Raw genomic sequence first — 15502 nt, forward strand, 5'->3', positions numbered from 1 at the left:
ATTGTATACAATATCAGCTTTAGCTGCTTTTATAAATAAATCTAACATATTCGTAATGATTTGGAAGGGAGGCATGTTTTCCCTTTTATTTCCCCTCTTAATTTGCTTTTATCAAAATTATTCCTTCAGACCAGTGTGGAAGATGATGAATAGAAATATTTCTAAAACATGATTTTCATCCTACAAAACTTAACCAAAGGTTTACAATTGGCTTGCAAAAAAATTAATAGATGAGATTTATTGCAAAATCACTTCTTCTGTATTATGTTAGGCTGTTTACGATGGCTCTAAGGTCTTTGAGCAATTTACCCTAAGTATCTCTTATTTTCCTATGGCTCATTTATTTCTAGTATATCTTGCTTATGTTAGGAGTAATTTCATTTTATTCCTCCATACCTGCTGATCTTGTCACAATTAAAGCAGTTTCTTTTCTCTGTCACATCCTGCCGTAGGCCCCTTCTCTTTAGAAGTTATGCTGACATTCTTCCAAAATACACATAACAAAGTTATGATGCTAATATATCCAAATGAGTCAAATAATGTCAGAAAATTCTATTGACAGCTTTCTTTATCTCCAAATTAAGATCAATTCTCATTCTTGAGAACAAAATGTCCCTTTGAAAGAGTGACAGTGAAACCAAGGTATTTTACTTTGGTTTTGCATTTTTTAAATACCTGAACTCTTTTAGTTATATTCCAGCTGCTAAGAACTAGATACTGCGATATCTTCCAATAGTAAACTATTACAGTGAGAAGGGATCATTTAGACCATTCGTTTATTTGAGAGATGAAGACACTGAGGTGTGAAGTAATTTGCCTAGGGCCATATTAATAGAAAGAGAAAAGGGTACCCTAAGACATGACAGCATATATGACATCTTTTAGGGAACTAAGTTGCTCATAGTGTTTTTAGATAAGAATTTAAAAATCAGCTTAATTAAAAATATTATATAATACATCTATAAATTATACATATTTATACATGGAAACAGTGTCAGACTTTATTTTGGGGGGCTCCAATAACACCACAGATGGTGATTGCAGCCGTGAAATTAAAAGACGCTTACTCCTTGAAAAGAAAGTTATGACCAACCTAGATAGTATATTCAAAAGCAGAGACATTACTTTTCCAACAAAGGTCTGTCTAGTCAAGGCTATGGTTTTTCCAGTGGTCATGTATGGATGTGAACGTTGGACTGTGAAGAAAGCTGAGTGCCGAAGAGTTGATGCTTTTGAACTGTGGTGTTGGAGAAGACTCTTGAGAGTCCCTTGGACTGCGAGGAGATCCAACCAGTCCATTCTAAAGGAGATCAGTCCTGAGTGTTCTTTGGAAGGACTGATGCTAAAGCTGAAACTCCAGTACTTTGGCCACCTCATGCGAAGAGTTGACTCATTGGAAAAGACTCTGATGCTGGGAGGGATTGGGGGCAGGAGGAGAAGGGGACGGCAGCGGATGAAAAGGCTGGATGGCATCACTGACTTGATGGACGTGAGTTTGAGTGAACTCCGGGAGTTGGTGATGGACAGGGAGGCCTGGTGTGCTGCAATTCATAGGATTGCAAAGAGTCAGACACGACTGAGTGACTGAACTGAACTGAAGTGATACTGATGGTATATTTCCCCGCTGTGTGTATTATGCATACATTATTAAATGCCTTGATATAGGAAAATGTAGTGATAGTATTGCTATATTTAAGCACTTCATAAAAAGAAAATGGGTTTACTTTTGCAAGTTTTTATTTACTCAGGTCTTTATACAGCTGGTGGAACTGTTATGTCTAAGTCACTAAAAGAAATGTTTATTCAAACATCCATTTATGAAGTGCTTTTGTATTCAAGTTGTCTCTGCAAGTTAATTTTAATTTCTTGTGGATACATCTATAAACTTTATTTTAAATTGTATTAAAATTCTGATACTTTTCAAAATGAAAAGAAAAAGATATAAACCATACTTAATTTAGCTTATGTACACATTTAGACGGGTCTTCCTAGTTGGTGTTAGTGGTAAAAAACCTCCTGCCAATGTTGGAGACATGAGATGCAGGTTCAATCCCTGGATTGGGAAGATCCCCTGGAAGAGGGCATGGAAAACCACTATAGTATTCTTGCCTGGAAAATCTCCATGGACAGAGGAGCCTAGGGGTCTATAGCCATAGGGTCACACAGAGTCAGACACAACTGAAGCAACTTAGCAGCAACACACACACTTAGACGCACATTTGTTTGAAAGTAAAGAAGCAAACTAAATGGTTCATGATTCCTCGGATATTATAATATTCCTATTTTTTGGTAAACACTCACAGACTTTTATTTATTTTTTTTAAGAGAGAAACTATATTTTCTTCTTTATTTTCAGTTCAACAAAGTATTCGTGTTACAGCTCAAATTACAGGTTTCAGCATTTGGAAAGGCTCAGGAATGTTTTCCTTAACCGTTCTTGAAATGTCCTCTGAGAAACTGTCTGCTTTCTAAGGCTCAGTTATTGACCATTCTCAGAAATGGGTTTCTATATTTAATAACCTAACACATTCCTCTAATATTAATTTTTTTTTTTTTACTTTACAATACTGTATTGGTTTTGCCATACATTGACATGAATCCACCACGGGTGTATATAAGCTTTTAAACTATATAAAAAAACAAATAGACTAAGAATAGATATGGGCTTTATCAACCTCAAAGAATATTTGATAATGTTTTAAGAATGATCTTCTAAAAGTAAAATGGGACAAAGTATGCAGGATAATTGCATACTTGGCACAGACATAATTGATCTCTGCAGCTCAGTATAACCAACATAAATATTTCTAATATATACTTTCTTCAATCCTCATGCCTTCTTTTATATATCACCTTATTCCCAGACCAATTCTAGTCGTTCAGACTTTCTTCCTACTCTTTCAATTTTTGCATTACAAAAGATTGAAGATAATTTGCAAAGATAAAATGATCTTATATTGAAGGTGGGGTGAGGAAAGGGGCTGAAGTCAAGAGAAGAGAAGACCACTCTCTTATCCATTAGTAAATTCAATTCCTCTTCTATCAGCTGGCTTTGCAGATGCTTGAATTATTATGCAAAAGGAGTGTTAATGTCATAATCTGCATAATGTCACTAGCAGATTTACTAATTTGTTTCAACACAGTATAAAGAAATACTTTACATGAAAAAGTCAAACTTCAGGAATATATTTCAAATGACCAAAAGCAATAATGAAAATATGTATATATATATATTATATAATAATAATGTTTGTGCCATTAAAAGGAAAAAAAAGCTAGACCATTGTATTTGTGCTGAAAGTAAGATTTGAGTAGGGGATACTTAAGTGGATAAGAAAGAACAGCTCTTTGTTACTGGCCAGTGGTACGATATGACTGGCATTATGTTGTGATGAGGGAAGGTAGCAGAAAGAAATAAGTGATGGTTGCTACTTGGGATTCTCTTTTACAAGCTACCAGGTATTGTGTCTGCTTCTGTGAAAGTGAACACATTCTGTAGAGAGGAACTGAGATGCTGAATTGACTAGAAATCATGTTAAATTAGAAAGCGTGCCATACAAAGAAGAGTAGATATGAAGGTGGGGGTGGGGGGGATAAGAGGTGTTTTCAAAATCATACCTGAAGTTTTATCAGACAATGCTCAGAATAAATTCATTTTGTATGGCTTTCATGATAGAATTAGAGTCAATTAAGTGAGGCAAGGGAGAAAATGATTCAAAGAGAGCATGATTCAAATCTTTATTATCAGATATTTTAAGAAGAAAAGATATGTGTTAGAAAGCGCTGAGTATGGGCCACTTGACAAAACTATTTCATTAAAATAAAAGATAAGAGGGAGGAAGGATAATCTGAAGGATTAATTAATTAAAAATCCTTACCACTCTTATAATTTTACATTCAGTAGACAAAGATCTAATCACATGGACCACAGACTTGTTTAACCCAATGAAACTATGAGCCAGGCTGTATAGGGCCACCCAAGATGGATGGGTCATAGTGGAGAGTTCTGACAAAATGTGGTCCACTGGAGAAGGGAATGGCAAACCACTTCAGTATTCCTGCCTTGGGAACTTGATGAACAGTAAAGGCAAAAAGATAGGACACTGAAAGACGAACTCCCCAGGTCAGTAGGTTCCCAATATGTTACTGGAGATCATGGAGAAATAACTCCAGAAAGAATGAAGAGACGGAGCCAAAGTAAAAACAACACCCAGCTGTGGGTGTGACTGGTGATGGAAGCAAGGTCTGATGCCGTAAAGAGCAGTATTGCATAGGAACCTGGAATGTTAGGTCATGAATCAAGGCAAATTGGAAGTGATCAAACAGGAGATGGCAAGATTGAATGTCGACATTTTAGAAATCAGCTAACTAAAATGAATTGAAATGGGTGAATTTAACTCTAATGACCATTATACCTACCACTGTGGCAAAAATCACTTAGAAGAAATGGAGTAACCACCATAGTCAACAAAAGAGTCTGAAACAGTACTTGGGTGCAATCTCAAAAACGAAAAAATGATCTCTGTATGTCTTCAAGGCAAACCATTCAATATCACAGTAATCCAAGTCTATACCCTGAACAGTAATGCTGAAGAAGCTGAAGTTGAACGGTTCTATGAAGACCTATAAGACCTTCTAGAATTAACACCCCCAAAAGATGTCATTTTCATTATAGGGGACTGGAATGCAAAAGTAGGAAGTCAAGAAACACCTGGAGTAACAGGCAAGTTTGGCCTTGGAGTAGAGAATGAATCAGGGAAAAGGCTAATAGACTTCTGTTAAGAGAATGCACTGGTCATAGCAAACACCATCTTCCAACAACACAAGAGAAGACTCTACACATGGACATCACCAGATGATCAACCTCAAAATCAGATTGATTATATTCTCTGCAGCCAAAGATGGAGAAGCTCTATACAGTCAGCAAAAATAAAACTGGGAGCTGACTGTGTTCAGATCATGAACTCCTTATTGCCAAATTCAGACTTAAATTGAAGAAAGTAGGAAAAACCACTAGACCACTCAGGTATGACCTAAATCAAATCCCTAATGATTATACAGTGGAAGTGAGAAATAGATTTAAGGGACTAGATCTGATAGATAGAGTGCCCTATGAACAACTGACAGACGTTCATGACATTGTAGAGGAGACAGGGATCAGGACCATCCCCATGGAAAAGAAATGCAAAAAAGCAAAATGGCTGTCTGAGGAGGCCGTAGAAAAAGCCGTGAAAAGAAGAGAAGCCAAAAGCAAAGGAGAAAAGGAAAGATATATCCATTTGAATGCAGAGTTCCAAAGAATAGCAAGGAGAGATACCAAAGCCTTCCTCAGGGATCAATGCAAAGAAATAAAGAAAACAATAGAATGGGAAAGACTAGAGATCTATTCAATAAAATGAGAGATACTAAGGAAACATTTCATGCAAAGATGGGCACAATAAAGGACAGAAATGGTATGGACCTAACAGAAGCATAAGATATAAAGAAGAGGTGGCAAGAATACACAGAACTATACAAAAAATATCTTCAAGACCCCGATAATCACGATGGTGTGATCACTCACCTAGAGCCAGACATCCTGGAATGTGAAGTCAAGTGTGCTGTAGGAAGCATCACTATGAACAAAGCTAGTGGAGGTGATGGAATTCCAGTTGAGCTATTTCAAATCCTGAAAGATGATGCTATGAAAGTGCTGCACTCAATATTCCAGCAAATTTGGAAGACTCAGCAGTGGCCACAGGACTAGAAAAGGTCAGTTTTCATTCCAATTCCAAAGAAAGGCAATGCCAAAGAATGCTCAAACTACTGCACAATTGCACTTATCTCACACGCTAGTAAAGTGACGCTTAAAATTCTCCAAGCCAGGCTTTGGCAATACATAAACCATGAATTTCCAGATGTTCCACCTGCATTTAGAAAAGGCAGAGGAACCAGAGATCAAATTCCCAACATCGGCTGGATCAATGAAAAAGCAAGAGAGTTCCAGAAAAACATCTATTTCTGCTTTATTCAGTATGCCAAAGCCTTTGACTGTATGGATTACAATAAATTGTGGGAAATTCTGAAAGAGATGTGAATACCAGACCATATGACCTGCCTCTTGAGAAATCTGTATTCAGGTCAGGAAGCAACAGCTAGAACTGGACATGGAACAACAGACTGGTTCCAAATAGGAAAAGGAGTACGTCAAGGCTGTATATTGTCACCCTGCTTATTTAACTTATATGCAGAGTACATCATGAGAAACGCTGGGCTGGAAGAAGCACAAGCTGGAATCAAGATTGCCTGGAGAAATATCAATAACTTCAGATATGCAGATGACACTACCCTTATGGCAGAAAGTGAAGAACTAAAGATCCTCTTGATGAAAGTGAAAGAGGAGAGTGAAAAAGTTGGCTTAAAGCTCAACATTTAGAAAACGAAGATCATGGCATTTGGTCCCATCACTTCATGGCAATTAGATGGCGAAACGGTGTAAACAGTGTCAGACTTTATTTTTTGGACTCCAAAATCACTGCAGATGATGATTGCAGCCATGAAATTAAAAGATGCTCACTCCTTGGAAGGAAAGTTATGACCAAACTAGACAACATATTAAAAAGCAGAGACATGACTTTGCCAACAAAGGTCCATCTAGTCAAGGCTATGGTTTTCCCAGTAGTCATGTATGGATGTGAGAGTTGAACTATAAAGAAAGATGAATGCTGAAGAATTGATGCTGTTGAAATGTGGTGTTGAAGAAGACTCTTGAGAGTCCCTTGGATTGCAAGGAGATCCAACCATTCCATCCTAAAGGATATCAGTCCTGAAAGTTCTTTGGAAGGAATGATGTTGAAGCTGAAATTCCCATACTTTGGCCACCTGATGGAAAGAGCTGACTGATTTGAAATGACCCCAATGATGGGAAAGATTGAAGGCAAGAGGAGAAGGGGATGTCAAAGGATGAGATGGTTGGATGGCATCACCGACTCAATGGACATGAGTTTGAGTAAACTCTGGGATTTGGTGATGGACAGGTAAGCCTGAAGTGCTGCAGTCCATGAGGTGCAAAGAATCGGACACAACTGATCAACTAAACTGAACTGAACTGAACTGAGACAAAGATGATCTAAATAGAAAAAAAAGTCACCTCTATTACAAATAGAATTCATTTCAAATTTATGTGCATTTTCCAAAAACTCTGAAAATTTACAATTTTATGTCCATGAGATAAGCATACACATCTTTATTATGCCATAGACATCTAAACTCATACCTAAAAATATAACCATAACAAAAACAATAATAATAAAATTTACTATATAGTGAGCACTCAATAAAGATACATGAGGCATTAAGCATTTTAAATACATTTCCTTGCTTATTCCCCAAAACCTATTGGGTAGGTATGATAGAATTCATGGATTTGACAAGACACACAGTTGGTAAGTAGCAGAACTAAAATTTCAACTCATGTTTGTCTGAATTTAATCAGTATACCTAACTGCTATACTTTTGTTATGGCTTGTTCTTTAATGCTTCTCTAAATGAAACATGAATACATGTAGCATAGAAGCCATTATTATAGGGAAGAAACTTGTACCACACAGATATCCCCATGTATAGACCTGAAATTCATAAATTTTCCAAAATCACTCAGTAACACTGTGGAGATCTATCTTTAAACAAGCCTCAGCAATGAGTCAAATGGGCATTTTGTGATGTAACAGTCAATTCCTAAAATATTACCTTCTAAGCTTAATGCTGTCAATGCTTATCAGAAAAATTAGGAATAATTTATTATAATTCTCCAAAGAGAAGAACTAATTCATTAGAATTCATAAATATAGAAAGATTTTTACATTTTCTACATAAAACCAGTTGTTTCTCTGCCTTCCTGGGAATGAACCTACTCATGCAATAAAAATGTCTTTGTGAAATTTTACAGAGTAAAGGCCAAGTGAGAGAGTAATAATTTTACATTTTTTTCTTTTCTTAAAGAGGGCTCTTGTTTAACCTTTTATAAGGTATGAGGGACAGTGTTTTTATTAAGGTAGATTTTTCTTTTGAATCAAACATGAAATAAAAAATTAAAAATAATGGAAATGAGACTAGCATGGAAAGTAAACAATGGTCATTCAAGAATGCTTCATTTAATGTAATTCTTCATATGATAAAGATAGTTAATAATCTGAAGAGTCAAAAACATAACTGAGAATGTTAGAATAACAAAAGAAAGTTTAAACACAAAATATGTGCTCAAAATCTACATACCAAGACTGGCTTATTCTATCTAAACAAAAACAACAACAAAAGCTATCTCGCCCTTTTTAGATTTCTTTAAAGCTTGGATGTTGATTCATAGAAATTTGTAAGAAAGAATGATTGCTATAAGCAGACAAATCAGTAGCCTAAAATCAAGAATGAAGGAAAAAAGATCATATAATTAAGCACAATAACTGAAAGCATTCATTTTGTGATAAGTATTCTTTTGAACTGAGTATGTGAACTGGCTAATTTTATTTCCCTCCAACAGCAGGAGGAGGCTCGGAACAAAGTTTTGAATTATGCCTTTTCCATTCTAGGGCATTTCTGGTGGTTCAAATCTTAAAGAATCTGCCTGCAATATAGGAGACTCGGGTTTCTCAGGGAATCTTCTCGATTCTTGCCTGGAGAATTTCATGGACAGAGGAGCCTAGGGTAACACAATCCATGGACTCACAAAGAATTGGACACAACTGAGCAACTAACACTTTCACTTTTCCATCCTAGGGTTGGAAAAGAGATGGTTTATTCACATCAGTAAGGCTGTTTCTTGGCACTGTGAACATTGTTATGACACCTGCCAGGACTCAAATAAGTGGTAAGGAAAAAAAAGGCCACCATTTGCCATCTAAGGTAGCTCCTTATAGCCAGATAGAAGAATAAGCAGAATACTCCAAACAAATTCATCACAAAATTGAGTTATATGGACAGATTGATGGCAACTGGGATTAAAATGTCTAGACATTACCACAAAGAAGAGTCTTGGAACTATATTGTGTGAGTTTGGCAAAAGCACTAGTAAGTGAATAGAAAGACAGTATATTGAGAAATCAGAAAGAAAAAAAGAACAAAACCAAAACAATCTTTTCAAAATTAAAAGAATCATAATGCAAATACACAGAGATGGAGAGATAGAGCTCTAATAAAGTTATATAGAAAAGACTAAGTTCAAAGATTGAATCTGAAACAAGAATGACATGGAGCAGGACCTTATGGTCATTACACTCCATGTCCTCTTCCTGCCTTTTGTCCATGGAAAAACTTTAGCCAGAGAATAAGTTTAATCCGAGAAGTGAGAACATGCAGAAACAAAGGAAATGGTCAAAGGAGACCAAATAATAATAACTTAGTTATTAAGCATAGTCAAGGGCATTTAATTCCTTCTCAAGGGCTGGGCTATAGATGATATTCTCAGCCGTATCCTATGAGCTGCCTTATGGAGACTGAAACCCGCACCAAGTGAAAGAAATTAACTATATAATGACCAGACCATAGCCATGACACAAGCTGCCACAATTCCAAGAACTGGCCCTAAAGAAATGGAAACAAAAAATCGACTCTGGAGCTGAAGGCCAACTGTACCTAAAACGATCAAGATGATGCTGGTCAGACCACTAACGATGAATTTCAAGATGACTGTCAGTGATGACTGTACCGCATGTAGCCCTCTCCTTCAACCTATAAAATCTGATTATCATTGTGAGTATAAATCAGCCTTTGGGTAGGACTTCCCTCCACCACAGGTTTCTGGCATCCAAAATAAAACAACCTTTCCCTCAACCTTGCTCCTTTCTTGGCTTTTTGTGTGGTGAGCAGTCGGAGCCCACCTTTGGCTACAAGAAGACAAGTGGTTTCATTTCCTCATCTGAAAACAACATGTGTTCAGGCTACCCTACAGAGTGACAGGGACGATCATATAAAGACCTCTCAAAGTGCTTTGGAAATTGCAGATGGTTGCAAAAATATCAGATAATGATGGTGGTGGTGGTGGTGAAGAATGAGGAGGAGGAAGAGGAAGAGGGAGAAGAGAAAGAGGAAAGAGGAATGGAGTGGGAAGGGGAAGAAGAAGAAAATATGGTACACAGATGAGCAGGGCTCCACACAGAATGAAACACTCTCTGGAAAGTTAAGTTACAATCATGGTATAAATTTAAGCCAAGCTAGTGACTTTGTTTAGGCATTTCCCAGCCATAAATACTCAAACACATTCTTAGTAGAAATAAACTATTTTAGAAAGCAAAAAGAAATACATTTTTAAACAGTTCTCTTATTTAATGGGGTTTTAATATTTTCTAAGAGTCAAAAAGTGTTTTTTTAATCTTTATTTTTACTTTATTTTACTTTACAGTACTGTATTGGTTTTGCCATACATTGACATGAATCCACTACGGGTGTACATGCGATCCCAAACATGAATCTCCTGCCCACCTCCCTCCCCACAACATCCCTCTGGGTCATCCCCGTGCACCAGCCCCAAGCATGAACTTAATAAAATACAGGGAGGCCTGGCGTGCTGCAATTCATGGGGTCACAAAGAGTCGGACACAACTGAGCGACTGAACTGAACTGAACTGAAATGGAAGATGAAGGTGAGTTTTTCTGAGAAATAAATGTGTTGATAAGTGATACTTCTACTTTTTTTTTTTTCTTCTTAAGGATATATTTCTTGGATGTGAGAAATCCTGTCAGGAAAAAAAAAAAAAAAAGAAACTTTTTAGATGTGGCTTCTGTTTTGAGCCACAAGAAATGGGAAACGGTCTCATGATTATTCCCTTTTCCTTTCTCCTTCAATTGCAATTGATTTTTATTAGAACCATGAGCATTAGAAAAAGAGTGTCTGTCTCTCTTAATGAACTGAGATGTGCAGGTGCATATGATAAGTTCATAAATATCAGGGCTCTAAAGTGCACAGATTCCCCCCAATTTTCTGCAATATTTTTTGTTTCTTATCTTTATGACTAAATAATGATGAGAAAACTAATGATGCCATTACCCTGTAATTGGGAATTGAGCCTGTTTAGCAATGATAAAGCATGCACTGAGCAGAGTTAATGGGCCACCAAGCAGCCCCACTGGGTAGCTAGTCCATAGAGCACAAAGATTGAACATTTGCAAGGTAGGATGATGTTCGTAAAAGGCAGTGAGCATCAGGAAATGTTTTCTGCTGATAACTGTCTACTGCTCTATCAGCCTAGGGAGAGTTGAGAGCTCAAGAAAAGATCTAAAGTGATTCTTGATGTCAAGAGCTGTCTGCCTCCATGATTGAATGTTTTATAAACTTCTCACTGGCTTTACTTTCAACAAAGAATCCATTATTGTAATCCTACCATATTCTACCTCATAATTTAAAAGGGAAAGATATTACAGATTTTAGGGGCTATAAGTGAAGTTGCTCAGTCGTGTCAGATTCTTTGGGACCCCATGGACTGTAGCCTACCTGGCTCCTCCGTCCATGGGATTTTCCAGGCAAGAGTACTGGAGTGGGGTGCCATTTCCTTTTCCAGGGGATCTTCCCAACCCAGGGATCGAACCCAGGTTGTCTGCATTGCAGGCACACACTTTACTATCCGAACCACCAGGGAAGCCATCAAGGGACTATAAGCATATGTCTTTATTTATAATACTTGTTCCATCATGGTAGCTGGAACATAGTAGTTTCTCAGTGAGCTATTTGTTCCATCAAGATGCTTCAAATTTGGTAATAATTGCTCTTATTTATTGAGAATTTATGCCAGGCATTACGGTAAACATTTTAGATAGATCACTTAAACCTCACAATAATTCTTTGAAGTGAGTTTGATTGACTTCTTCAGATTTTAGTTTGGAAATGTGGGGCTTAGAGAGGTAAAGCGAGTGTGCCTAGGGTTATACTATCAGTAAGTAGTAAAACGGGGATTTGAAAGAAACCTGATCAATTCCATGGTCTTACATCAGACTGCATTATACCACATCATACAAAGTGTTTTCCATGCAATAACTCAAGTGAGCCATTCAAATGTTCTCTCAATTAGGTTGAGCTGGTTTTGAGCTCCATTGTACAGATGGGAGTTTAAAGAAATAAATATATGCTCAGGATTTACACAGTTATCAAATGCCAAAACCAGGTCACAATCCATTTTCTCTCTCTCTGAAGCCAGGGGACCTGGAAGTGCAGTGCATTACATATTTCCCAGGCAATCGCCAAGCCAAGTGTTCAGCACTAAATGTTAGAGGAAAGCACCTTATTTTTGGAATGCCTAAGTATCCTGGAAAGGGGCACCTCCCCTCTGTGTCATTCTTCCCTTCCAACAAGAGAGGAGGATGCAGCCTGGGTCCAGTGCTACCTCCCTTGTCTCTTTCAATCTCTTCAGCGAAGTTCTTTTCCCACTCTTAAACCACATATATCTAAACCTACAGCAAGTTTTCAGGTAATTTTAAGGGGGATCCTTTATCACAGCTCTTGATTTCACAGAATGTGAAAGGACATTCTGCTCTCAATTATACTCACCAGAATGGCTGCGCTTCATCCTGTAATCCCTAGGAGGCATCTCTTTGTGGTTTGGGGTTTTAGACATCAGTGGAAGCAGCTGTGAGTATAGTAACATTCACCCAGTAGCTACTGTCACTCTAATCATTACAGAAGCAAACTCCACCACATGCCACAGAAGCAGAGAGTCACAGCCCAGATCCGGAGGACCTCTGGGGCATGTGCCACAGCCTGTAAAAAGCTTCATTAACTTTCTCCAAAGTTCTGACTTATTTAGCTGTTGTTAAAATATTTCACATGCTCCTCCAGAAATAATTCTGATTAGCTTCATGGTACAGATTAGCACAAGACATCTAGTGGCTCAGCTGGTAAAGAATCCACTTGCAATGCAGGAGACCTGAGTTTGATCCCTGGGTTGGGAAGAGCCCCTGGAGAAGGGAAATGCTACTCACTCCAGTGTTCTGGCCTGGAGAATTCCATAGACTGTATAGTCCATGGGGTCACAAAGAGTTGAATACAGCTGAGCAACCTTCAGTTTCACTTTCACTTTCTAACAAAATATCCCTCTCTTTGAGTGGAAAATTCAAATACATTTTTCCCCTCACTGGATTTTCCAGAATTTAAAAAGGTTTTGGCCTCTACTATAGACTCATGTTGACACATTCTGGGCATGTAGAGGAGAAAATGATGACAGTTTAATCACAAAGACATGGATGGGTATGTTTGTAGCTGAGTATATAGATATCAGACTTCCTTGGTGGCTAAGACGGTAAAGAATTTGCTGGCAATGCATAAGACCTGTGTTTGATCCCTGGGTTGTGAAGAGCCCCTGGAGAAGGGAATAACAACCCACTCCAGTATTCTTGCCTTGAGAATTCCCACTGGAGCCTGGAGGGCTACCGCCTATGGGGTCACAAACAATAGGACATACTGAATGACTAATAACATAATTATCACATAGAAGAATTTAATATATAGTTTTCCTTCACCTAGAAACCCTTACAGATGGAGATTTGGCTGGGGTCCCAAGGAAGCAGTACAGATTACATTATAGTTAACCACTCTCCTGGGTGCACATCAAGTTAAAGACGAGGGGGAAGGCTGGAAATTTTGTGATAGATGCGAGGAAATGAATAGTTTCTTCACTTTATTTTTTTCTTCATTTTTTTCTTCCTTTCTTCCTTCTTCCCTCTTCTCTTTATTTTATGACCTAGCAATAGATTAGGACATTTCTATTTTTTCTACCTCCTTTCCTTGATGGAAAAGATTCATTTAAGCAACCCTTTATAAAATATTTGCTCTTATAAATAGACATGTTCCCTTATTCCCTTCCACTGAACTACTTCAGATAACCTTGAGCATAGGTTACTATTTGGGATATCATGCAGATTTAGTTCCATCCATCCATGTAGCAATCAAAGCATTTATTGATTACCCACTGTATGTTGAGCAATTTCTGGGGACTGAATAATGATTCTCAGACCGGCATTACTGATGATACATGACCTTCTTATCGGAATCTTATACTTATGTGCTTATGTGTTCCAGAGGCAACCAACCATTTATTTACATCCACAGAGCCCTGATATAATTGTGTTAAGGTATTCCATTTAGAGAAAGGTAAATCTTGCCATCAGTTCCAATGATCTGTTTTTCAATTGAAGAAGGAGTAGTTTGAGTCTTTCAAATCATTACAATATTTCACTGAAAGGAAAAAAAAATCTAAAAAACAGCTAATTTTAAAAGAATAGTGTCATTAAGAAGTGTTCAATTTAGTTCAGACATTATTATCTACAACATCACAATCTATTCATTGCCTGATCTGTTGAATGTGGAATGTGGCATGAAGTTCAATCATCTTTTTTCAGTTCTACCCTTCACCCTTGGTACCCACTAACGTGGAACGTGTGGATAAAGAGGGCTGTCTGTAGTAAGTCATTTTAAACAAGGGACTTGAACATTCTCAAATATTGCTATCTTCTAGAATCCTAGGAAACCACCCCCCTCCTGCCCCGGATACCAAGGACAACTGTAAAGAACAATGATAAACTTACTTGGGCATCAGAATAAAATTTTAAACTAAGGAGGGAAGTTATCACTAGTGATAGTAATAATAGTGCTAGCAGTAACAGAAAACGGAAGCCACAGGAATAGAATAAACTTTCACCACCATATCTTTCCAACTCAGCAGCATCTGTAGCTACTTTCTCATCTTTCATTCCTCTTATTAGGTGCATTCTCTATGCTCCTATTTAAGACCAATCCTCCCCATTTGTACAAGATGCCAATCCTTTCCATCTACTCAGAACATTCACTCCAGCATATCCCCTCTCCCCTCTTAGAATATCACTGTTTTCCTATCTCTACTGAATCCTGCTCACCAATGTATAAATATTTTTGTATTCATGAAAAGCCTCTCTTGCCTATACTTCCCAAGTTCAGTTTACTGCTATTTTCTTTATTCCCATATACAATAGAACTCTTTAAAATAGTTTATATTTCCTGGTTCAATAAGATGTTCATCACTTCTACACTCTCCCCCAACCAGCACTGGCTGGTTTTGGCAGCTATGATTTCTTCTTTTTCTTAATTACCTCTACTGAGGTGCTAATACATATCTCAAGCCAAACACACCTGAAAGTGAGCTTCTAATCTTTGCCCCAAAACCTTTCCCAATTACATCACGACTAATGATATTTCTGTCCTTGTAGGTTCCTCCCACATTTAGAGTCATTCTTGGTATGTCTTTTTCTTATACCACACAGCGGACCAGAAGATTGGCTTGGCTCTACATTCAAATTATATCCAGAGTCAAACATTTCTCACTATCCCCTTTGCTAATATTACCAACTCTCCCTTGGATTGTCATAACCAGCATTTCTGCTTCCACTTTTGATTCTCTTCCATCTTTTTCAGTTTATTTCAAACACAATAGTAACTCTTTCATAGCACACCAATGACTTACATTTCGCCCACAGGAAAACCCAAGTCCTTAAAATGGCCTCTAAATCA

The 15502-nt window shown here is 37.5% G+C and overlaps 1 protein-coding gene across 1 annotated transcript in view; it reads left to right on the plus strand.

Moving 5' to 3' along the window:
• The first annotated feature begins 9999 nt into the window (after positions 1-9999).
• Positions 10000-15502, plus strand: part of LOC138087777 (alpha-1,6-mannosylglycoprotein 6-beta-N-acetylglucosaminyltransferase B-like) — a 60216-nt gene continuing 54713 nt past the window's right edge. The window contains exon 1 of the mRNA XM_068983111.1: positions 10000-10101. Within this exon, the coding sequence (XP_068839212.1) occupies positions 10000-10101 (102 nt within the window). The remainder of the gene's footprint in view (positions 10102-15502) is intronic.

This window comes from Capricornis sumatraensis, chromosome 10 (genome assembly GCF_032405125.1).
Source record: "Capricornis sumatraensis isolate serow.1 chromosome 10, serow.2, whole genome shotgun sequence".
Taxonomy (NCBI): domain Eukaryota; kingdom Metazoa; phylum Chordata; class Mammalia; order Artiodactyla; family Bovidae; genus Capricornis; species Capricornis sumatraensis.